The sequence below is a fragment of the Calliopsis andreniformis genome, chromosome 8 (assembly GCF_051401765.1).
Source record: "Calliopsis andreniformis isolate RMS-2024a chromosome 8, iyCalAndr_principal, whole genome shotgun sequence".
NCBI classification, from domain to species: domain Eukaryota; kingdom Metazoa; phylum Arthropoda; class Insecta; order Hymenoptera; family Andrenidae; genus Calliopsis; species Calliopsis andreniformis.
In genome coordinates this window covers 1,628,038-1,650,256 of record NC_135069.1, presented here as the reverse complement: position 1 = coordinate 1,650,256, position 22,219 = coordinate 1,628,038, and the positions used below count along the sequence as shown (strand labels likewise).

The 22,219-nt window shown below is 37.7% G+C and overlaps 6 protein-coding genes across 13 annotated transcripts in view; 2 read left to right on the top strand and 4 right to left on the bottom strand.

Moving 5' to 3' along the window:
- Nucleotides 1–131: 131 nt before the first annotated feature.
- Nucleotides 132–1,234, bottom strand: Naxe (NAD(P)HX epimerase). The gene has a single exon (XM_076383449.1). It carries the CDS (start codon nt 1,018–1,020, stop codon nt 229–231), a length of 792 nt encoding a protein of 263 aa, XP_076239564.1. The 5' UTR covers nt 1,021–1,234; the 3' UTR covers nt 132–228.
- Nucleotides 1,235–1,413: 179 nt separating this feature from the next.
- On the bottom strand, nt 1,414–3,146 carry LOC143182457 (BRISC and BRCA1-A complex member 2). Its single transcript, XM_076383448.1, has 4 exons — nt 2,873–3,146; nt 2,479–2,780; nt 2,034–2,411; nt 1,414–1,963 (listed from the first exon to the last, which is right to left on the bottom strand). Exons 1-4 carry the CDS (start codon nt 2,958–2,960, stop codon nt 1,598–1,600), a joined length of 1,134 nt encoding a protein of 377 aa, XP_076239563.1. The 5' UTR covers nt 2,961–3,146; the 3' UTR covers nt 1,414–1,597.
- Nucleotides 3,147–4,354: 1,208 nt separating this feature from the next.
- Nucleotides 4,355–5,407, top strand: Aph-1 (gamma-secretase subunit Aph-1). The gene is made up of 2 exons (XM_076383311.1): nt 4,355–4,824; nt 4,922–5,407. The coding sequence occupies exons 1-2, from the start codon at nt 4,592–4,594 to the stop codon at nt 5,403–5,405; spliced, it is 717 nt and encodes a 238-aa protein (XP_076239426.1). The 5' UTR covers nt 4,355–4,591; the 3' UTR covers nt 5,406–5,407.
- A 1,222-nt stretch (nt 5,408–6,629) lies between these two features.
- Nucleotides 6,630–9,190, bottom strand: Med17 (mediator complex subunit 17). 2 transcript variants are annotated; one of them, XM_076383310.1, is made up of 8 exons: nt 9,094–9,190; nt 8,728–8,907; nt 8,339–8,655; nt 8,056–8,268; nt 7,766–7,971; nt 7,126–7,698; nt 6,907–7,055; nt 6,630–6,840 (listed from the first exon to the last, which is right to left on the bottom strand). In XM_076383310.1, exons 1-8 carry the CDS (start codon nt 9,180–9,182, stop codon nt 6,630–6,632), a joined length of 1,938 nt encoding a protein of 645 aa, XP_076239425.1. In that variant the 5' UTR covers nt 9,183–9,190. The 2 variants fall into 2 exon arrangements, with proteins under 2 accessions (XP_076239425.1, XP_076239424.1); XM_076383309.1 differs by having other exon boundaries at nt 6,630–7,055.
- Nucleotides 9,191–9,412: 222 nt separating this feature from the next.
- Nucleotides 9,413–14,547, top strand: Msh6 (DNA mismatch repair protein Msh6). Of its 3 annotated transcripts, none has more exons than XM_076382867.1 (20): nt 9,416–9,700; nt 9,944–10,120; nt 10,192–10,283; nt 10,351–10,413; nt 10,479–10,676; nt 10,748–10,882; nt 10,951–11,086; nt 11,156–11,436; nt 11,512–11,637; nt 11,718–11,799; nt 11,856–12,043; nt 12,111–12,205; nt 12,266–12,579; nt 12,676–12,764; nt 12,836–13,126; nt 13,210–13,425; nt 13,503–13,682; nt 13,753–13,930; nt 14,002–14,153; nt 14,221–14,547. In XM_076382867.1, exons 1-20 carry the CDS (start codon nt 9,577–9,579, stop codon nt 14,476–14,478), a joined length of 3,375 nt encoding a protein of 1,124 aa, XP_076238982.1. In that variant the 5' UTR covers nt 9,416–9,576; the 3' UTR covers nt 14,479–14,547. The 3 variants fall into 3 exon arrangements, with proteins under 3 accessions (XP_076238983.1, XP_076238982.1, XP_076238980.1); XM_076382865.1 differs by having other exon boundaries at nt 10,348–10,413; XM_076382868.1 differs by lacking the exons at nt 14,002–14,153; nt 14,221–14,547 and having other exon boundaries at nt 9,413–9,700; nt 10,348–10,413; nt 13,769–13,923.
- Nucleotides 14,548–14,679: 132 nt separating this feature from the next.
- The window catches only part of Jupiter (microtubule-associated protein Jupiter), a 48,672-nt gene continuing 41,132 nt past the window's right edge, over nt 14,680–22,219 (bottom strand). For 2 of the 5 annotated variants that reach the window (XM_076382871.1, XM_076382870.1), the window contains exons 2-5: nt 20,937–21,334; nt 19,565–19,588; nt 18,071–18,157; nt 14,680–16,103 (exon numbers count right to left, since the gene is read on the bottom strand). In XM_076382871.1, coding sequence (XP_076238986.1) covers nt 15,931–16,103; nt 18,071–18,157; nt 19,565–19,588; nt 20,937–21,334 — 682 coding nt within the window. In that variant the 3' untranslated portion in view covers nt 14,680–15,930. Of the gene's footprint in view, nt 16,104–18,070; nt 18,383–19,564; nt 19,589–20,936; nt 21,335–22,219 lie in introns of those variants that run through there. The other 3 variants (XM_076382872.1, XM_076382874.1, XM_076382873.1) reach the window with 3 other exon arrangements.

Genomic DNA, 22,219 nt, shown 5'->3' with positions numbered 1-22,219 from the left:
AGTTATGAAAATTGCTAAAATAATATTTCAAAATATACAAAATATAAACAGTGAAGTACTTAGAACATTCAAAAAGGGAAACGAATTTTTATTTAAGTTCCATTATATCAGCATAAAAAACGTAGTTATTTATAAAAAAATTTATTTAAAATCGTAATACATAAGTCTGATAAGAAAGATTGTAGAAATGTTACACAACAAGGATTAAAATCTAGTTAAAACACATGTTTAGCAGAGAGAAACAATTAAATCAGTTCCTGGATATTCAGGTAGAGTGAGATTGTACTCTTTCTCCAACTTCTTAGGCACAAATCGTCCACCTAAGTAGTGATACTTTCCCTCAAACTTTTGAGCACACATTTTGGGAGCAGTTAATGATATCAACATCTCTGGCTTTATGCCACCACTTGCAGGTGGTCCTTCCTCAACATCCCAGCCCGATGGTATGTCTATACTACAAATAGGAATACTTGTACTTTCTAATAGACGAATAATAGGAACAAACGTTTCTCTCACAGGAGGCTTGAAGCTAAATCCAAACAAAGCATCTACTATGAGACCAAAGTGACACAGACGTTTTGTGGCAAACTCTTCTAGATCATTTTCCACCAAGGGGATATCATTTTCAATGCACTGATGCAATAAATTCTCGTACAAAGTGTTGCTAGTCCTTTTAGGATAATAAATTTCAGGAGAATATCCAAATTGCTTCAAGTGTCTCGCACAGACAAGACCATCGCCGCCGTTATTTCCTGGACCACAACAGACTAAAATTTTTTGCGTACAATTTTTCAACGACGAATAAATACGGGCAATTGCAATAGCGGAACTTTGACCAGCAAGTTCCATTAATTGATCCACACTGAACTTATATTTCTCAAATAAATTTTTATCGATGTTAATGCTCTCCTGTTGATTCAAGTATTTTATCATGGTGGTATATGATATTCTTCCGAAAAGAGAAACGAGTGTTCTGTTAAACGAAAGAGGTTTGAGATGACCTTTGATATGCGATATCATTTAATAATATCAGTAAATGGAGACATACAAAAGATGATAGTATAACCTCTTACTACGTCTTGTTTTTTCACTGTAGCATAAAGAAGTTGTTTGGTATTCGCGAAAGAAGGCCTTTTGTATGTCGTATTTGAATTTGATCAAAATGTCTACATTTATGAATTACACTTGATCTTAGATTCTTTAATGGTATCGCGTAATTTTCACTCTGTGTGCATGTACATACATGCATGCATTATGCGTGTACGATAGTTGATTATGCATACTTGTATACAACAGAAATTACTAATATTTTCGATAAAGTTTTTGTAGTACAAGATATTCTTTTACTTTGTAATATTATATAAACAGTACTATTTGTAATTAGTTTCATATATATATTTATTTAAATCAATATAATTTAATTGCAACCTTTATCACAAAAATAATATGTATACACATGATTATGCTTATAACTTCTTTTCATAAATGTACGAAATAAATCTGATATCACTGGTTCATTTGTATTGAGTAAACTTAAAAAATAAAAGGACTTAAGTAATAATATCTTTTCTACTATAAGTTATTAATTACAATATGTTTATGGATATAAAGAGCATGAGTTATGTTTAAATTTCTTAATGTATTGTTCAACAAATGAGATAAATTCATCCCTTATTTTCTCTGTTGACCATTGTGGATGATAAGGCAAATCTACCTTTTCTGAATATAGTGTTCTCTCGTTTGTCATATGATATATTGATTGAAATAAGCATGTAGGTCTTTCTCTAGGAAATACTAATGAAAGATTTACGAACAATATACACTGGAAGTCATCTTTCTGTAATAAGATTGTTATATATGTATGATTTACAGTATCATACTCTATAACCTTGTTACATAGAAAAGATAACATTTGTGCTGTGAAGCTTCTTCTTTTTTCTAAGCTTTCTGCCAATAAATTCATCTGGAATCAAAATTCATTTTAGTTGGAATAACACTATAAACATAAAACTTGATAAAAAAATATTACACACTCTTCCTGCTATATAGTTCTCTACGTCTGGCACATAATCTGCCAAACATGTGTCAGATGAGAAGTTTGGTAAATGCAATGCATTTGCTCCACCAAGCATTTTTTCTATATATTTTGGAAAGACTAGTTCTGGTATAATACGATTCCAATCTGCCCCACAAAATGTTACAAGAAGCATTGCTACATTGCTTCTTGATTCAGTCATTGAATGGGGCAACTTTGAAACATCTATTGATAAACTGATTAAGAATTTAGCTTCAGTTGGCTTAGAACCTAATGGTAATAATATTATTTCAACATCCTTTGATTTCACTTCTGTAGATTTTATTAACATATTATACTCTATCTGTAATCGATTTTGCTTCTGAAGTAAATCTATCTAAAACAAAAAAGGCAGTGTAGAACTCTGTATAATATAAATGTTACATATTTTATAAATTACAAACCTGATACTGTTTATAACAGGATAACAATTCAATAAGTACATTCACTAATGCATTCTTGTCATTAGGATTCCACTGAGCAAGGCTTGGTATTTTATGAGATACAGTATCAATATCCATGTCTGTTAAGAAAGTATTATCATTAAATAAAAAATCAGGACCCATCTCAGGGCACTGAGAGTCAAATAATACATTCCAAACTAGATTTTGTTTAGCATATGGAATAGATAACTTAAAGCGATCCCCTTTGGTTCTGCCACAGCTAGAAGATACAGAGTCTACCTCAACTGTTCCACAACATATCCCTTAAAAAAATAGTAGAAATATAATAAATATTTTAAAGTGTATGTCACAATGTTGACATGATTTGTATCCAACTCGTTTCTTTTTATCTTACCGAGTTTATCAGTTTTTAAGACACTTGTTAAAAGTGGTTCAATATATGAATCTACACAAGGCAATAGTGTAGATTGTTGATTTAACATCTTAACAATTGTGTTTTATTTAACGAATACAAAACGAAATATAGCAATAATGTTCGTTCTTATCGTAATATTCCAAATTAATCAGGGAATCTGCTGACGACTATGAACCAAAGGCAATCTATTACATTGTTTCTATGTCGTAAAATAATATTTTATTGATACGAAACAGACTTGTTTTCAAATACACATGGCAACCTGACATTCAGAAAATATGGACAGTGAAATCGCCTAGCATCTAGCGGTGAAAATGTGAACTAGCGCCGCTACATCAGCGCCGCTAGGCGGCGGCTATTGGAACTAAGGGGCGGCGTGACGGACCTAGGGCGAGGGGGCGCGGGTGTGGAAACTCAAAAAATAGCGGCGATCCAGATGGCGCCACTTGTACTCAACTAGAAATCAAGTAAAGTAAGGATCGTATTATTAAGTCCTGGTGCCCCTTTATGAAAAAATTATTCAAATGTTTAAAAGACAATTATTTAACAATATAGCAATGCAGAGCGATAATAGCCGACCTTAATTAACAATAAATAATGCGTAATTATTAGTAGAATAATATATAACGCTGTACATAGACAAAGAACAATCAATTCATTATTTTCTGTTTAAATAATCAATTGTTTATGCTTTTACTAATATATTTGGAATTTTTATTTTTCGCCCTATAGGATTCCATCTGATTTTGCATAAAAAATAGGCGGTTGATTTGCTTTTTAATGATTTAGAAAATTAGTATTGAGGGGTACCGCGCCCGATATTACAGTCCTGATTGAAAAATCGTAGTTCGCGGATCGCCGCTAGATGTCGAAGTTGTCGCTAGCAACTTTTCTTAAGGGCCGTATCATCAGGGCCCGGTGCCCCTTTAGAAAATTTCAAATGTTGAAAAAGCAATAAATTAACAATATTGCAATGCACAACAATAACAGGCGACCTTAATTAATTACAAACAATGCTCTCCTAGTAGTAGGACCTCTAAGAAAGCTTGCAGCAAGAAAAAATAAAATAAGCAAAGTTTTACAAGACACGAAGATTAATAAAATCACTTTATAACAATAAATAATTAATTTTATTATATATTCACGTTACATAACGAGTTCTAGCTACTTTACAATAGTTTTAGACCTGTAAAAAGAATATACAGTAGCATTATTAGATGTCATTTATTTACATTAGACTTTGCAACTTTGTAACAAACAAATTCCAATTTCTTTTCTTATTCCTGTTTTCGTTTTATTGACTGAATGCAAAGTCGATTCTTGGCAAAGTATTAGCACGAGAATTTTCCCCTACTGTTCGCGTGATAATACATACCTTAACAGTTTATAACGGGAGCTATCGATATATCGAAAACTCTCTTTATCGAGAAGTTTACATTTTTTAAGGAAGACCTAGCGGAGTCGTGCCAAGCGATTTCATCACTGATCGTGATTCACTCGACTCCAATTACACTATTATCGGTGTATTTCACGTTTCCAATAGTCAGTAGGGAAAATAAATGTGCCCGCCAGTGAGTGCTGGTCCCCAAGCCGTGCGAAGGCTTCGCTACGTTATGAACATTTAGCATTGCGACGGAGTTAATCAGTGCAATAATAATCAGAACGACATAAAAGGATTTGACATCAAACGCAGGAAAAATGACAGTAATGGATTTCTTTGGTTGCGCCTTTTTGGCCTTCGGCCCACCGTTGGCCATGTTTACGTTCACCGTCGCAGCTGAACCGATCAGAATTATCATATTGATAGCGAGTGCCTTCTTTTGGCTTATTTCTTTGCTATTGTCATCGGTGCTTTGGTACGCTGTAGTACCCCTGCAAAACCACCTTGCTTTTGGACTGGTGTTCTCTGTGCTGTTTCAAGAAGCATTCAGGTACTCCAAAATATAACTATCAAATGTTTACGTTACACATTTTCGTTTTCTATCGCATACACACTCTACTGAATACTGCCTCTTCATTTCTGCGCAGGTATCTTTTATATTGGGCTCTTCGTAAGGCAGAGAAAGGCTTAGAAAAAGTAACAACAACACATGTGGCAGACAGCAGACACGTATTTGCCTATGTGTGTGGCTTAGGGTTTGGTTTTATGAGTGGAGCATTTGCTCTGGTCAATGTTCTGGCAGATGCAGTTGGACCTGGAACAATGGGACTCAAACAAGGCACAGAATATTTTTTCATAATCTCTGCAGCTACAACTCTTTGCTTTATCCTGTTGCATACATTCTGGGGAGTTGTATTTTTTGCAGCTCTGGATAGAAAAAATTGGGGACAAGTTGTTTGGGTTGTTGCTTCACATATGTTTGTATCGTGTATGACCTTACTCAATGTGTATCAGGCTTATGTAGCCACCACTTTATCTGCTTATATAGTTTTAATGATCACAACTACACTGGCATTTAAAGTTGCTGGTGGCAGAGTTCAAAGTATAGCTCAATGTTTTTCAAGGAAATGAAAGGGAGAATATATTGACTACAAACTTGAAATAAGTAGCTGAACTTAACAGAAATGAACATTATGGAACAACAGAATCTTCTTCTTAGTCAGTAGTTCATGAAAGTTGTTCACTACCTTAATGTACACTTGTGTGTGAAAAGGTGTGATATTAACAGACTGTACCTTATTCCTTGATATTATCAATCAAGCCACCAATTGTTGGGAATGTATTTGTACAGATTAAAAAGAATCCTTAACTCTTATTTAACAAAACTTTTACACTTGACCAAAATCAATGTCTGATAACTTGTTAAGCGTATCAGTATTATTTATTGTTTCAAATGTAAATGTCTTTTACAAGTTGTAAATGTGTGGTTTGACCCCATTTTAAAAAACTTATCGAGAAATGATTACTCTGTTGTTTTCATAACACTCCAGTGCAGAATATTATTGGTCGTGCTGCTAGTCCGTCCCTAATCCTATAAAAATGATTGTATAACCGAACCGAGATAATATTCCATTTCACAATTTAATTGTACCGAAGTGTATGATATTCTCTCATATTTCAAGCAGGACAAAATTTTCAAAAGAGTGTGAATGTGACACGAAAGAATGCGTGTATGTGTATATTATATTGTACATGTTGCATCGAACAGAGAGCAGAGTAAATTTATGCATCAATTCACGCCTTACAATTAAAAAACAAATTATTTGGAAGCATTATACAACTAATGATAATATTTAAGGAATTGTTCGTTTTTGTATATATATGAAAAATTCGCTAATGATTGTAACTTAGGCGTCTATCATCCAGTTTACCATTTAGTGTACCATCTGTATATTTGGCATTCTGTTTCACTTACCATTTCATAATGGTTTATTACTCAATTCGTATTACATTTCATATGTTCTTCAAATAAAGACAATTTTTGTACAATTGAGAATACACTTTATCACGATCCTTACTCAGTATAACAAATACCACAGGATGAAATGATTTATAAAGTTGGGATGAGAAATAATGATAAAATTAATCTGATTCAACATTTAAAACAAAGTAAAAGAATATACCAAGACAAATGAAAATAATTAAAGATAGGGATAGATATCATTAGCAATATCATCTATTATTTGATTGTACAAAAAAGTGTATTTTGAGATGCAAGATAAAAAGTTAAATCTATGATCATGAATTTTCACCCTGTGGAACAATTAGATTCCTAATCAGTCATTAATAATATCTCTAAGAGCTTGTCAAGGAAGCCATAAGTAGTTCCATTTTATTTAAAAAGTTTTTCCCTTCCATTTTATCCCATCGAACTTCTTTGAAAGATCCACCCAAGTTTTCCCACTTTCTTTCCCGTACTAACTGTCCAGGGAAAAAGTCTTTCCTGGGTGAATGAGCTATTGCTACTTGTACTCCTGTTTGTGGTTCACATCTAACAGCTATCATCCTAGAAATAAAAGCAGAAATTGTATTAAAACGATGAACTGAAGTTTCTGATAAATAAAAACAATACCTGTCGCCTATAGGTGACGCCAAAATGCAACTGCTAGCGTTTCCTAAAGGTTCCACCGCGCCTAGACCCAAATGCGAACTGTTAGCTAAAAACTGCCAGCCCATACACTTGGCTAAAGCTTGTACTGCTGTTATTTGGTGCTGATAAATCTGCGATGATGTAAAATAATTAATAAGTAATCAATAAAGACTCAGATATTGAAACTGAAGTGCTAATTACCTGACAGAAAATTAGGTCCCGTAATTCCTGAGGCTCGTAACTCATATGCATAACTCTGCCGTCTCTACAGACACACTTCAAGGATTTTTCTCCCACGTGAACTACTAGCGACGTTCGACAAACGCTATCATACCCATGCGTTAAAATGTTGATCTTCACACAGGACTGTGTGGGGGAGTTCAATGCATTCCAATGAGAAACGATCAGAGGATCCTTAACTTCTTTCGCTATCGTATCTAACACGTACTCGGTGCGCAATCGCATGAAAAAATGTTGAGCTTGTTGTATAATTTGTTCTAATAGAGTCTGACTTTTCGTCATTTCTAAAAGTTCGTATCTATCGGCAGCTGTTGGACCAGCCAAACATCTTCGCTTGCTGGGTCCCAGAGGTCCAGAAGAAGGATGAGGGAAGGGATGATGAGTATTCTTGTGATGCACTTCGCGAAGCAATTGATGCAACGAGTGTTCCAGGACGTGATCGTGATCGATTTTATGAGGAGGTGGTGCAGTAGGCTTTTTGTCGTTTCCTGTACTGTGACACAGTCCTATGATTAATTGTATTCCGGGAAGTACCTAGAATTAGATAAGAATGTTATAACATGTTGAGAATCAAATGCATTAATTATGAAAATGAAAGTACCGTGGCCATTATTTGGTTTCCGACGACCATGTGAGGTATGGGCGCACGTAAATGCACTGCTTCTCTTGCTAATTGACTGAACAGTTCTTTACAAAAGAGGACATTCTGGGCAGCTTCCAATTTCTGCTGCCAATGCATGTCTGCATTAGAACTGTGTGCACTATTGTTGAGTAGACTAATATTTGCGCTACATAAGTCCTCTTGATCTAAGCAGATGTGTTAAATAAAATAATATTTTTACAGATAATGATACCCTAAAGCTGAGGCTTACAATATAAGTAAATGCTTACCCTTCTGGCATAGTACTTCTATGTAGGCAACACCTTGTAATTCACTAGGTATAGTAACACGCAAAGCAGATGCCTTTGGATTTGCAGGATGATGGGCCTGTCCTGTTGTATTATTACTAGCACTGGGAGAAGCAGGAGGACTGTTGTTACTTTTCTCTTCCTCTTCTGCTTTTGTAACTTCAAACATGCCTGTTTGAGGAAACTTGGAACCAGCTATAAATTTTTTACCATTAATATGAAGTCTTAAACAGTGATTTACAAAAGAGTAAGTAAAAAAATGGACCTGTTCTATAGCTAAGATCACCAATAATTGAGTTAGAAACTTTCTTTAAACGCCAGTTTTGCCTCAATCTTAATAACTCAATATGGAAATCTGGTGTTGATCTATTTCTAGCTAATTCATTCTGACAATTCTTTAACCTATCAGCACCCATCATAATAACAGATGCAGCTCCAGCCAAAGCTTTCTTCCTAGCATACACTTGTACCATAGGCTTTACTTCTGCCAATTCTTGTGGCACAGGATCCAAAACCATGTAATGCTTTTCTTTTGCTATTGCAAGTACATCTGCCAATACACATACTTCAGTCAAGGCATTTCTGTAAATAACAATAACATCACCCAACCACCCTTGCAGAATTATGTTATAGGATCCCAGAATAATTAAAAACCTCAATTTATTTCGGACACTATCCCAGGGCCACAGAGAGGACTGGAAGGAGGCAGAATCCTTTGCATCTTCTTCACCCTTCTCTCCTCCTTCAGATTCCTTTTTGATGTCATCTCCATTAGTTTTACTGAAGTCGATTTTTTGCGCGATCTTCGCCAAGTTCTCAGACAATGTAAGCGGTCTGAAAATTAAAAATTCATTCGACTGAACTCTTTTACAATATGTTACTCGGTAAATAAATCGTAAATAAAACGTTCTACTGACACTGAGGTTAGCCAACGAATACAGAGATTTATCTATTTGTAGTTTAATTGATGTTCAATTTATTATTACACGATTCTAATTAATAATGAAAGAGATTACGTACGCTTGGTAAATTTCTTGGCCATCGTAAGTTATTTCTTGGATCTGATTCTCGATCGGTGCCTCCACAGAGATGTTCACCGAATACGCCATTATTGTTTTCCTGATTCAAAGCTGCCACTGCAAGAAATTGACAGCAAATGTAGAAAAATCACTGGAATAAATGTAACTAGAAATAGTATAAATAATAGACTCGTTAAGGCTTTATTTCTTCGTGAATACTTGGCTACTTGCAGTTTTTTTTCAGTTTATCTAACATATAATGTTAATGGAATACTAAACTAATTAGAAAAAGCCTAAGAATTAAATTCTAGTTTTGCATCGTTGTTTCAGAACGTAAAAGAGAAAGCGAATGAGTTTAGGAAAACCAAAGTTTTACCGGGATTTCAATCCACTCACCCACGAGACTGAAATCGTTACGAAGAGCAATTTGAAGGAGGCTTTTCTAACGTAATTCGTAATTGTTGTGTTATTTATTTATGGCACAATGTCGAAAGTAAATACATTGTATAATTACTTCACGTCGCCGAAAACTGCCAGACCAGATAATAAACCAAAATCTAATGGATCACCTGCGACACCGAAAAGAGCAAAGGAACAAAGGAACAAAGGTATATACTCTAATAATCCTTTTACGATGAATTGATTCAGATTTGCGATGCATAATGCGATGAAAATCACATTTTCTGTGATACTTGGGCCGCACATGTTGTTGCATAATCTGTAATTGCAGCTTAAAAAATAAAAACATGGACAGATGCATTCTGTGAATACACATGTGTTATGTCCAAAATTTATTTATTTAACTTCTTTAAGCCTAAGATGAAAAATTGTGAACTTAATATTATTTACAGTCAAGACTCCAGGCAAGGGGAAAGAAAATAAAAAAGTAGAGGACAGGAAAAGAGTTTACAAGGATGATGAAGAAGAAGAAGAGAAAGCAGAGCCTAAACTAACACAGCCCAAAAAGCGAAGACTAATCATACCTGATGAGGAATCTGGAGATGATTCTGGAGATGATTTTAAGCCTGGTTTGTAGAAAGTCTTTATAATGATGTAATTAATTATTGAAGAAATTATTATTGATTTCATTTTAATACAGATCCAACAGATGAGTCAGAAGAATCTGATTCAGGCAGTGAGGATGTTAGTGAAAGTGAGCTAGAAGCACAAAGTGAAGAGGAATCACCACAGGTAGACTGTTCATTATATTAAAGAAATTTTTAACTCAAAATACTTAGCACAAGGTCTGTTTCAGAAGAAAAGAAAAGTCATTAATGACACTAGAAAGAAACAAGGTGCTGGAAGGAGGAAATTTAAAGCTGTAAGTTTGCAAAAAAGCACTAGAATTTGTTTATTTCATTGGTAATTAGAAAATAATGTTACTAGGATAAGAAAGAAGTAAAAGCACCCCAGCAAAATCAAGCCCAAACCTCGAATAGTGTTGTGGAGTCTTGGCCACATTTAAAGTATGACTTCCTACAACCAGATAAAATAAGGGACATCAATAGAAAACCAATGAATGATCCAGACTATGATCCTAAGACTGTTTATGTACCTCTGGACTTTCTAAATAATCAAACTCCAGTAAGATACGTGATAAAAAACTTGTACATTTTTATATAAGGAGACGATTTTTTGAGCTATGATCTTTACAGGCAATGAGGCAGTGGTGGGAGCTGAAAAGCAAACATTTTGATTGTGTACTCTTCTTCAAAGTGGGAAAGTTTTATGAATTGTATCATATGGATGCTGTTATTGGAGTCAAGGAACTTAATCTTACATACATGCGCGTAGGTGTTTCAATTCTTTTTCCCCGAAATTTGTACAGATTAAGTGTAATAAATGTGATCAATTATAGGGTGAATTCGCACACTCTGGATTCCCAGAAATTGGATATGGCCGTTTTTCGGCAAGTCTCATTGAAAAAGGATACAAAGTAGCAAGAGTTGAACAAACAGAGAATCCAGATATGATGGCACAGCGTTGCAGCAAAAGTAAGATATCAATAGAACACTGCATTCATCCTGAGATTCCTATAATTTAATTTTACATCTCATTTTTAGTGACTAAGATAACAAAGTTTGACAAAGTTGTGAAAAGAGAAATCTGTCAAATAAGTTCCAAAGGTACGAGGGTATATACTCCTTTGGATGTGGAAGCATCCACACCGAATTCTAATTATTTCTTGTCACTCGTTGAAAAATGTCCACCTGGTTCGAACGTGTCCCATTACGGAGTTTGTTTCTTGGATACTACAATAGGAGACTTCTATCTTGGACAGTTTGAAGATGACCGATGCAATTCTAGAATACTGACCTTACTTGCCCATTACCCACCAGTTCACGTAAATAATCCATTGTCCAATTATTCTATGAAAATTCCAAGTTACAAAAACAAATCTAAATTTATTATATTTTAGGTTGTATACGAGCGTGGAAATCTATCTCAGAAGACACTGCAAATTTTAAATAATACTCTAGCTGCGTGCATTAAAGAACCATTGCTACGTGAAACTCAATTTTGGTCATCTTCGACAACGCTAAAAGTAAGTATAGCATTTCCACAAATCTTAAATTACTTAGACTAGCCTTTATCTTGCTATTTATTCATTCTTTCGATTTATAGAATCTTCATGAAGGGGAATACTTTAAGAAATCAGACTCTGGATTCTGCTGGCCCACTGGTTTACAATTGTATCTCAATCCAGGTAAATATTCTGTATTCTACTATTCCACTTTTATACAGCCTTTTATTTTTCCGCAGGAGACAGTTTAGGCTTAACTCCGGCTGATGACAAAGAATTAGCAGTACATGCTTTGGGAGGCTGCATCTACTTACTCAAAGATTACTTTCTTGAGCAACAGCTACTAGCCCAGGGACGCTTTAAGTCCTACATTCCGCCGGATTTCTCAAACCAATCTTCCACTACTTCCAAATTCGCGAACAATATGGTATTTATAAGCTTTGTCTGGCCATACTTGCGAGACTTATAAATAAATTATCATGTGTAATTATTAGGTTTTGGATGCTATAACTATTAACAACTTGAGGATTTTTGGCGAGGGTTCCTTAATGAAAACGTTGGACCGTTGTTGCACTGCATTCGGAAAGAGGTATGCACTGAATGAACATAATTTTTTTATATTGTTCTAATCATGTTCGTATGATTACAGATTATTGCGCGAATGGATCTGCAGACCATCTTGTAACAAAAATGTTATAATTGAGCGTCAGAAGGCTATACAAGAATTGATGGATCGTACAGAAGCAGTACAGACTGCTCGCAGTATCTTGGCTGGCCTTCCCGATCTTGAAAGATTGCTTAGCAAGATTCATGCTCTTGGAAATCCAGCGAGAATGAACAATCATCCCGATGGCAGAGCAATCATGTTCGAGGGTCCAACGTACTCCAGGAAAAAGATCGTAGATTTTATTACTACTCTAAACGGCTTTGAGGATGTCTTAAAAGTAGTTGCCTTATTCGAAGGTACGTTTACATCGAATATATTTTTATATGATCTTCAATTCAATTACGATTCATAGCATATAATTCTAAAAATCGAATGACATTTGTGCTCCTCAGATTTCAATAGCACTTTGATAAGTCGGTGCGCTAAAATAGAACCGAACGGCGAGTTTCCTTCATTAAGAGAAACGCTAGATTACTTTAAGGTAATTAGTATTTCCAGGTAAAGGATAATTTAGTAATTAAACAGGATATAATTCTGAAATGCGCATTCCAGACTGGGTTTGATCACGAGGCAGCGAAGAAGGAAGGTTGTATCGTTCCAAAGAAAGGAGTCGACTCTGAATACGATTCTGTTTTAATGGAACTGGCGGAGATAAAGAAGGATCTGGAGCGATATCTTGAAAAACAAAAACAGCACTTTGGCGTGAAAGTCACGTTCCATGGATCGGATAAGAAACGCTATCAGATTGAAATACCAGAATCGCAGGTGAAAAAGGTTGGATCTGGATACGAACTCCAGTCGCAAAGAAAAGGATTCAAGCGATATTACACTGCCGAGGCAAAGGTTTTTACCTTTCTCCAGATAGTTTGTGAATAGAAATCATTACGGAGTATTGCATTCGTAGTAATTATGTTACATTTCACTAGGAACTTTTGAGCAGACAAATTAACGCTGAGGAGCAGAAAGATAAAGTGCTAAAGGATCTAAACAGACGAATATTCGCACAGTTCAGTGAGAAATATGATATGTGGAGCACGGCTGTTTATAATTTGTCTGTCTTAGACGTTCTCATTTCCCTAGCGGAATATACATTTACTGGAGATATGTGCATACCAGAAATTAATGATGGCTCTGATGGAAAGGTGATTCCATTTCGCATGATTCCATTACTTTAATTAAAATTTGTGGTACTAATCCCAATTTCCTTTAATTTTAATAGATTTTCATCGAGATACGAGATGGTCGGCATCCGTGTATTTCTTCGGATAATTTCATACCAAATGATACCTTATTGGCAGTTGAAGATAAAGCCTCCTTCATGATTTTAACTGGACCGAACATGGGCGGTAAATCGACGCTCATGCGCCAAGTTGCGCTTCTTACTATAATGGCGCAAATAGTAAGTTTTTTAAATACAAAAAACTTGTTCAGTATTTTATTGTATAAACATAAAATCAATATACCTATAGGGAAGTTACGTCCCAGCAAGTTCCTGCCGCTTAACGATAGTGGATCGTATTTTCACAAGACTGGGGGCAAACGATGATATTCTGGCTGGTCAGAGTACCTTCCTGGTGGAATTAAGCGAAACTGCTGCGATATTACAACATGCTACGCCTTATTCTTTAGTTTTGCTCGATGAACTGGGTAAGAAAATAATCCAAATCCTAAACATAAAGTTAGAAAGGGGTTTCACATTTTATGTTTTCTGTTCAAAGGTCGTGGTACTTCAACCTACGATGGTACAGCGATCGCAGCAGCGGTGGTAAACGCACTTACAAAATTAAGATGTCGTACATTATTTTCAACCCATTATCATTCTCTGGTAGAAGATTATAAGACTAATAATAACGTCACGTTGGCTCATATGGTATACCTTTAATTTTTAAAATAAAATTATTGTAGCGAGGAATTACTTAAATTTGTAATTTTTGTAGGCCTGTATGGTGGAAAATGAAGAGGAAGATGAAGTGTCACAAGAAACAGTAACGTTCCTGTATAAACTCAGCGAAGGGGCTTGTCCAAAGTCGTACGGGTTCAATGCTGCTCGTTTAGCTGGTGTGCCACCTGTAATTACAAACAGAGCTCACGAAATTTCGAAGAGGCTGGAACAGGAGACGAATCAGAAACACATTTTCGCTGCTCTGTGCAAAGGTGATGGGCCAGCGATAAGGGACCTCATAGCTGCAATGTAAAATCTACAATTAGTTTTCAGAATAGTTTTCGTGAGAGTATGTTGATGATAATTCCTAATTAGGTATATTGTAGCATTACGTGTTTCTAATATTTTTTCTATTTATTATGCTTCGTCGCAATATTTCGACAGTATTGTTTGATATTATCATATTCATGTATTTTGATAATAAAAGCAGATGTGAAAATGAGACACACAGGGGTTGTTGCTTACAAAATTTTTATTAATTAATGCCAGAGTACAAACGGGCTACTTATGACGAATACGAGATGCGATATACAAACAATGTAATAATTTTACTCACACCAAAAAACGACGATGAAAAGTCTGTTTCTATTCCGAAAAGAAACGTAAAGGGAAAAATAATTGTGTGCATGAGAGGTCTCTGCTGTGAAATAAATACAATAATAATCCTTATGCGTTACTTATAATATCCAGTGAAAACGAAGAAGCAAAAAGGAGCGACAAGTTTCGTACTAGTACAAACGAATAGTTCTTAATCAATTTTCGTATCGTTTCAAGAAGAGTTCGTAGGGTATACGGAGGATAGATAGAGACAAGTAAACTGTTTACTCGTTACGCTGATAAGAATAATATTTTGCGTGTAACTTTTCCTACGTACGATTAGTTGAATTGTAATACCTTCTGTTATGTAAATACGAAGAGAAAGCAAGAACACGACTCATTCTTCAGGCTTCAAGTAGGGTGATTACTGAAATTACTTATAAGAAAAGAAAAAAAGAATAAAGATGAAACATCAATGCAGGCGGACCAAGCTTAATCCTCAAGTTACAAGTCGAACAAGGTAAACCTTCAATCCTCATAACTCAACGACCATAGCTTGCACAATCTTCGTTCATAGAACATCTTTATCTCCTTCCTCGCCACAGATTCGTACCCCGAGGTCAGAATCACCCCACACGAAGCCGAACTCAACATGGTACAGAAAATTTCCAAGTCCCAAATTTCCAGGCGTTCATATTCTCGCAAATACCACTGTTCAAGTCTCCCAAATATAAACCATGTCCACCAAGAATTTTATTTCAGTCAAAATATATAGTAATCGTTTACTGTGTCATCAGACTCCTCTGATAAATTTCCTCTTGAACACAGCTCACAGCCAGAAACCCAGAACAGTGGCAAACCGTGAAAATGTTGGACAGTACTCTAAAAGCCAATCTACCGCGAGAGTCAGGGTAAAACTATCTCTCTTCATCAGAAAAGGAAGAATCGTGAACAAAAGCGAAACGAAGGTTTTCTCTAAACGTCGTCTTCAGTCTCTTGGAACCTTCTACGCGCGGAAACGACGCCAAAAAAGAACGGGTCTGAACAGAAGGCGCTCTAGAATCGTTTTGGAGGGCTCTCAATTCTCGAATCGAATTCTCGGGGCACTGGAAGGGTCAACGGGCGCAAAGGAGGGTGCCGATGCTCGGCTGCGATCCCGATGAGGGTTTTACCAGAGGCCAGACGAGAAACCGCCTGGTGGAACGCGCGTACGAGCAGGAGCTTTCGCGGCTGGCGACGAGTCCGACTTCTCGCTGGAGTTCGAGCTGGATGTTCCGTTTTGCATCGTCGGTCCATTGTTCTGCGGCTCCGTGTAGCCAGTCCCAGTTACCGGGTTCCCATCTGCGGAAGAACATTTTCAGTGCTCGATTTTTAGAGTCAAAGCAGTCGAAGCTGAGACAGAAGGTCCTCCACTCTCTTCCTAGCAAAGGATCAGCTTATGGAATGAATCTCTATGGCGCTATCGTGACGGTGACTAAGTAATCGCGAGACCGTTCTGTATCTTTATCACTGGACTCCGAGGTATCCTCTTTTTGCGGTCCACTCTCCTCGTTGCCTATGATTTCTATCCAATTTTTCACAGTCGCATGCAATAATTATCAAAGGCGTAAAAACGTTTCAGGTTTCTCTGGAGCGAGTTGCTCGAGGGAGAGGAATTTGTGTAATGTGGTCTCGCTTTTTTATTCACTTTGTAAGGCTGTGTCTGTGTACGTGTAACACTGTTGTAGAAGTGTATCAAGATTTCACGCGAAGTATCTCTGCATGCTTTCAAGAATCCCATATTTTTCTCTACTTCTTTGGTCTTTTTTTAGTTTCGTTCTTTATCGTAGAGAAAGGGGGACAGGGACAAGCAAGGGGGTTTACTTTGGACAGGCAATGAAGCGTAAAATGATGTAAGGAACAGCCAGTTGGCTCGATGCACTGATAAAGAACGATTCGATGTATTTATTGTGTTCGAGAGCTACTTGAGAAGAACTTAGGCTACGCAAGACAGAGCAATGCGTAATCTACCCATGAGTAAGTGAACTTACCGTTCTCTATTACTGATTAGGTATGTTGACCTATGGAAAAGTGATCCCAGAGTTGCTTGAACCGTGTTCTTAGAATACTGCGTATCGAAACGAGCTTCGAAAATGTAGCAAAGTTTTATGGTGGTCAAGAGACTCGAGATTCAAGCAAATCTGAGACGTGGATTGTGAAAAACAGGAGACGAATAAAGAATTGGACGAAGCAATTGATAATAAAATCAAAAGGAAGAAAACTCGAAAGATTGAAAGCAAAAAAATGATTTAACTTGTTCTTTGGATGTTCTAATGGTTTCTATAGCTGAAAAAAATTGTAGAATTCCGGAACACAAATTGCTTAAAAGAAAACTCAATTAACTAAATACTAGAAGTACTCCAAACTATCCAAACTAATGCTAACACACATGAAAAATCATTACATTCATAAAAAAAATAAAGATATATTGAAATAATGTACAATCCTCTTCTTCAGCGGCAAAGAATCATGTAAATTATTCATCGACGAATGCTAAACAAGGAAAAAATGATAAGTTAAAACATTCAGCTATAAATAAATTCTCTTCTCGTTACCGTACCGCACTGCCTAAAACGATGAAAGGATCACAATACAAGAACGAAGTTTATCAGTGATATACTTTAACTGCATAAATCTCTCGCGATGTCCCGTTGACCTGAGGCTAACTTTATCAGTCTCTTTAATTATAAAACGTGTAAAAATAGAACCATATGCGTATCATCATGTATACATGAATCCTCGAGAAGTCATTGTTATCAAAAACACTGGTAAAACATGACAATTCAATCTCAAGTTCTCTGGTCCAGTATATCTAGTTTACTCAAATGAAAATTTGACATAGTTTTAAGGATACTAAAAAAATTAATTGACTCTAGAGTGCCACCACCTTCTCTACTCTTATCACAAACTTAAATCTCACAAAAAGTGGCGAATACATTACTTATTCAAGCCTCACTTATACAAAATAGAGCAAACAAGGAACATCTTCAACCCCAAAGTTTCTAAATCATCCCCCTAAAAATGTAAATCCAATTTCCTTCAACTACTGCTTCAGCAATGATAATTTCACCAAGAGTTTCACGCGGAACAGTGATCCCCTGACTGTTTTAGGCAGCGTACGAGAAGAATCTTCAATTTATCGAGATAGTGGAAAGAAAAATCACAAAACGTGGCTCGATGCAGTCGAGGAAGAGGATGGTGGCGACTGGGGGAGGGGGCAAACGCGTCTGAAAGAAGAAAATCGTGAGAACAAGATGGGCAAACGTTACCTCGACACCTTCGCACGTTGCGCCTCACAGGCGTCACATCAACTCCGTCTCCAGTGACCGGGTTGCGCGTAATGCAGGACGATCCACCTGGCAGGGTGGTTTCGAGCGGGTAGGAGGGCACAGAGGACGACAGTTCACAGGCCGGTGCACGCAAAGCGACACGCACCAGAATTCACCACCACGACCACCACCATCATCATCAACCACCCCCATGCACCGACACAACCGCGTAGCAAAAATCCACAACCGTAACCCAACCCGTAATTGTGTTAGTGCACGCGACTTTGTTCCATTTGGGCGAGTCGAAGATACCTTATTTTATTTTTAACATTGGTCATTTTGTTTGGAAGTCTACAGAGTATTTTTATGATTGAAATTGTTATTGATTCTTGATATTAGTTGTTTTTTATAGAGGCAATTATGTTTGGACTAGGTATCTTAGATTCGTCCATGCAAAAACGAGGTCAAAAACAGAAGAGGAACAGAAGATTGTACTGTGTTTGTACGTGGGTGAAATAAGTGAAGCACAAGCAAGAAGTAAATCAGTTTAGGATGCTGATAAGCGATTAAAGTAACCATGAAGGGATGAGGAATGAAAGAGAAGAAAATTAGTTGACACACGAATGAAATCAGAAGTCAAATCCAAGCAGTAAGTTGTGGTGAAATCATAGGAACAATGTTAAGTTCATTAATGGTATTAAGTTAAAACATTAAATAAATACATGTGGATGGACCATCACTGATAATGCGAACGATACGAACAAAATACGGTAAATAAATTCTTAACGATTCTTGATAAATAAAATGGAAAAGAAAGTATTATGTTCTTTGCAAATGTTGTGCATTGAAAAATATTTAAATAGAAAAAATCGATGAAGAATTATTTGCCGTAAGCAGAAAATGTATGTTACGTGGTGTATTGGGATTGAACTTAAGAACTAAGTGGTGACTAACTCAAAATATGTGTATCTAATTCCGTGGGCAGGCCCTGTTCGCGAAGTCGAATCGAACACCGAGCGATATCGATAAACTTTTGTGGCCTAGACTCTAAATAAAATAAAATACAATAAAAAAGGGATAGTGGTAACTGAGATTCTAAAGAAACGCTAACTCAGAAGGGAAATTTCGCGAGACTCGAATTAAAATTTTTTATATACAGTAAAAAGAGCGAGAGCTCGTTTTTTGGAGCAGTAAATGATGCAGAGTTTTCATTAAAATTGGTATAATTATAAGAATACGATTGCCTGCTAATTATTTTATAGATTTAACTGGTTTCGTAATCTCGTGCCACGGTTTTTGCAACGCCCCGTATCTAAGCGAACATCGGATCGCGGGCAAAATGTGATAACGCAAATCAAGCATAAACGGTGACGAATCCAGGAGGGAAATGATAATTTCCACGGCGTGAAACGCGAGCTCTCGTAATCAAAGAAGAATGTGTTGTGGGAGGAGTGTCGTGTCATCTACTTGAACGTGTCTCTTTTGCACACTTACGAAATCGTTTGATTCTCCTAAAAGCTGCTTGCGAATAATTCAAGAGGATGACTTTTTTTCGGTGGCAAAGCCATGGATTAGTTACACACAGAAAAAGTTTCGTTCGTGTCTCGCTAGCTCCACACCGACAAAACGAAGCGAATCGGATTTTTATGCTTCCATTGTTCAGCCATCGACAGGCAAGAGAAGATAAACCGAGACTCGTATGAAAAGCTGCCGCTAACTCGCTGGCTCAAGAGATAAACATGGAACCTGACAAAAGTATTCGGCGATTCAAATAAATTCTGTCCGCGATGATCGACGAGAATAAAATTAAAAAAAAAGTCGAGTCACGCGTTAATTCCGATAAGAGCCTGCGACACACAGACACATATTTCAAGATAGGTCGAATACAGTGCGAGTTTAAGTGTTCATTGCAGTTCTCGGCGTTGCACAGGATCAACTCAAAATTAGCCCTCTTAGGGTTCCAACGAAACCCTTGTGGTTGCTCGTAAATCATCCACAAGAAGCAAGTCTCAAAGAGCAAAAATGAGAGAAACTAAACTTGAATCAATTGCAGCGTTTAAAATCAAAAGAAAGAAGCTACTTGAGAAATTATGATCCTGATCCACGTGATGTCTATACTGGTAGTCATGCTCAGTGGGCTATAGTCAGAACAGAATCTATTGGCCACTCAAAGCTCCATTTTTCTCCTGAATTTTCAGTGAAGATGCACGGTGATTCTATCTAATAAAATAGGAGGAAAATCAAGAATGAAAAAATTACGTTCGAAGCTTCCTCTCACAGCTATTAATGTGTCTGACTGGAGACCTATTCTACTGTCAGCGTGCATTAACAAGATCAGACCCAGCGAAGCCAGTAGAATAAGTCCTAAGTCAGACACAGAGCAGCCAGTAGAATAAGTCCCAAGTCAGACACACTTAACGTGCCTATTTTAAGCGTTCCCTCGTTAACTAACAATTCTCAAAGGAAGCCTCAATCGCAATTTCACCATTCCTCATTTACATCTAATTCTAGCAAGTAGAATCATCCCTCAAAATTTCTGCCTCTTGCCCTCGAACACCCTGCGCAAAAACCACTATTTCTCCCTCTTAAATCTAAAGATCCCTCTTCCACAGCTCCCAAGTAGGAGAACAGTCCCTGAGTGGCCAGGTTTGAGAGAATTTCCTCCAGACTATAGCCAACTCGCACTAGGAAACCGAGGTGCGTGTACACGTTAGTGCGCACGAAACTCTTAGGAGCGGCTAGTTCCATCGTGCTCGCACCGTACACCAAAAAAAGTTTGCCACCTGACCAGAGGACAGTTACAACAGTATTCCTGTCGATCTAGGGGGTGAGCGGGGCAGAAAGGTGAGACGAGAGATAGCCTTACCTGTAACATCGTTGGTCAGGTTGTTGCCATTGCTGGCCGCGTATCCGTTGAGAACGCCCGCGATCGAGTCCGAGCTGCCGGTGCTCTTCGCGGGCGACACCGACGACAGCGACGAAGTAGAGGACGATGTCGAGTCCCCGCTGAGGGGTATATTGCTGCGCATGTGATTTTTCGCGTTTGGGGTGGTGGGTGGGGCATCGGGAGGGCCAAACAGGCGATTGTATGAATCATTACCGGGCTTGTTGCGCGGCGTTTCGTTGCTGTTGCTTTTCGGGCCGTCACCGAACAACGCCGAGCCCAGCTGCGACTGGTTGTGATTCTTCACGCGGCGGGGGCTTGTCTCTTCGGGCGCGGCGCCGAAGATGTCGCTGCTTCCGCCACCAGGGGGTTTCAACACCCTGAAAACAAAGTATCAGAAATTAGTTGTGCATACATTTTCCACGATTCAAATATTTAGCTACAGATTTGGGAACTTGGAAGTACAACAGCAGCATGGGTTTTACGTTCCAATAGAGTTTCTTGAAACAATTGAAACTTCGACTACTGTACTCGAGTCTTCCAGTTCCCCATGCAAGCAAGAAGCAGTGTTTATTCTCCGTATATCGTGAGCTGTCGAACATAAATCATAAGAGGGTCGGGCCCCGAAGAGGGAGGCCCACGCGCACATTTCCGATTCCAGGCCACGCAGCATCCATTTCCTGGAACGCTTTAGTCATAGTCAATCGGTCTGAAGGCAGAAGGGTTGAGAACCTTTGTTCCAGAGCGACGGGGAACTGGTCCCCACGGGCGGAAGGACTCGATCCAATTTGCTCGATAAATCTGCGCTGATTTCTCCGTAACGAGGGTCGTGTCTCTCGGCTTGATGCGTGGCACGCGCGCTTTGTCGCGTGCGGGTTGCGTGTTCGAATAGAGAAAGAGAGGAGGAAATGATGGGCGAGGGGGGACAGCGGCGTTCGCAGGGCAAGTTGGCGGCAATTAAAAGTATGGAATCCATTCTTTTTGAACTAGGGAGCCACGGTTTTTTAAACCAGGCTTCGTTAGCGTGGTGGTTTAATTAATGGAGGAGTCGCTCGTGCGTGATGATTCTTTGGAAGGGTGCCTTCCAGGGGACACGGATTTGCGCATTAGGCTTAGAGTGCAGGGTGTTTTCTAAGTATTGTTTCGTGCAAAATGTCTGAAAATTGCTGAAGTATATGCACGTATACGTTTATGCACAAAGGTGAATAGATCTCGATAGAAAGTGGACGCGTTTTTTTCCAAGTATCTAGGATTTGATAATTTGC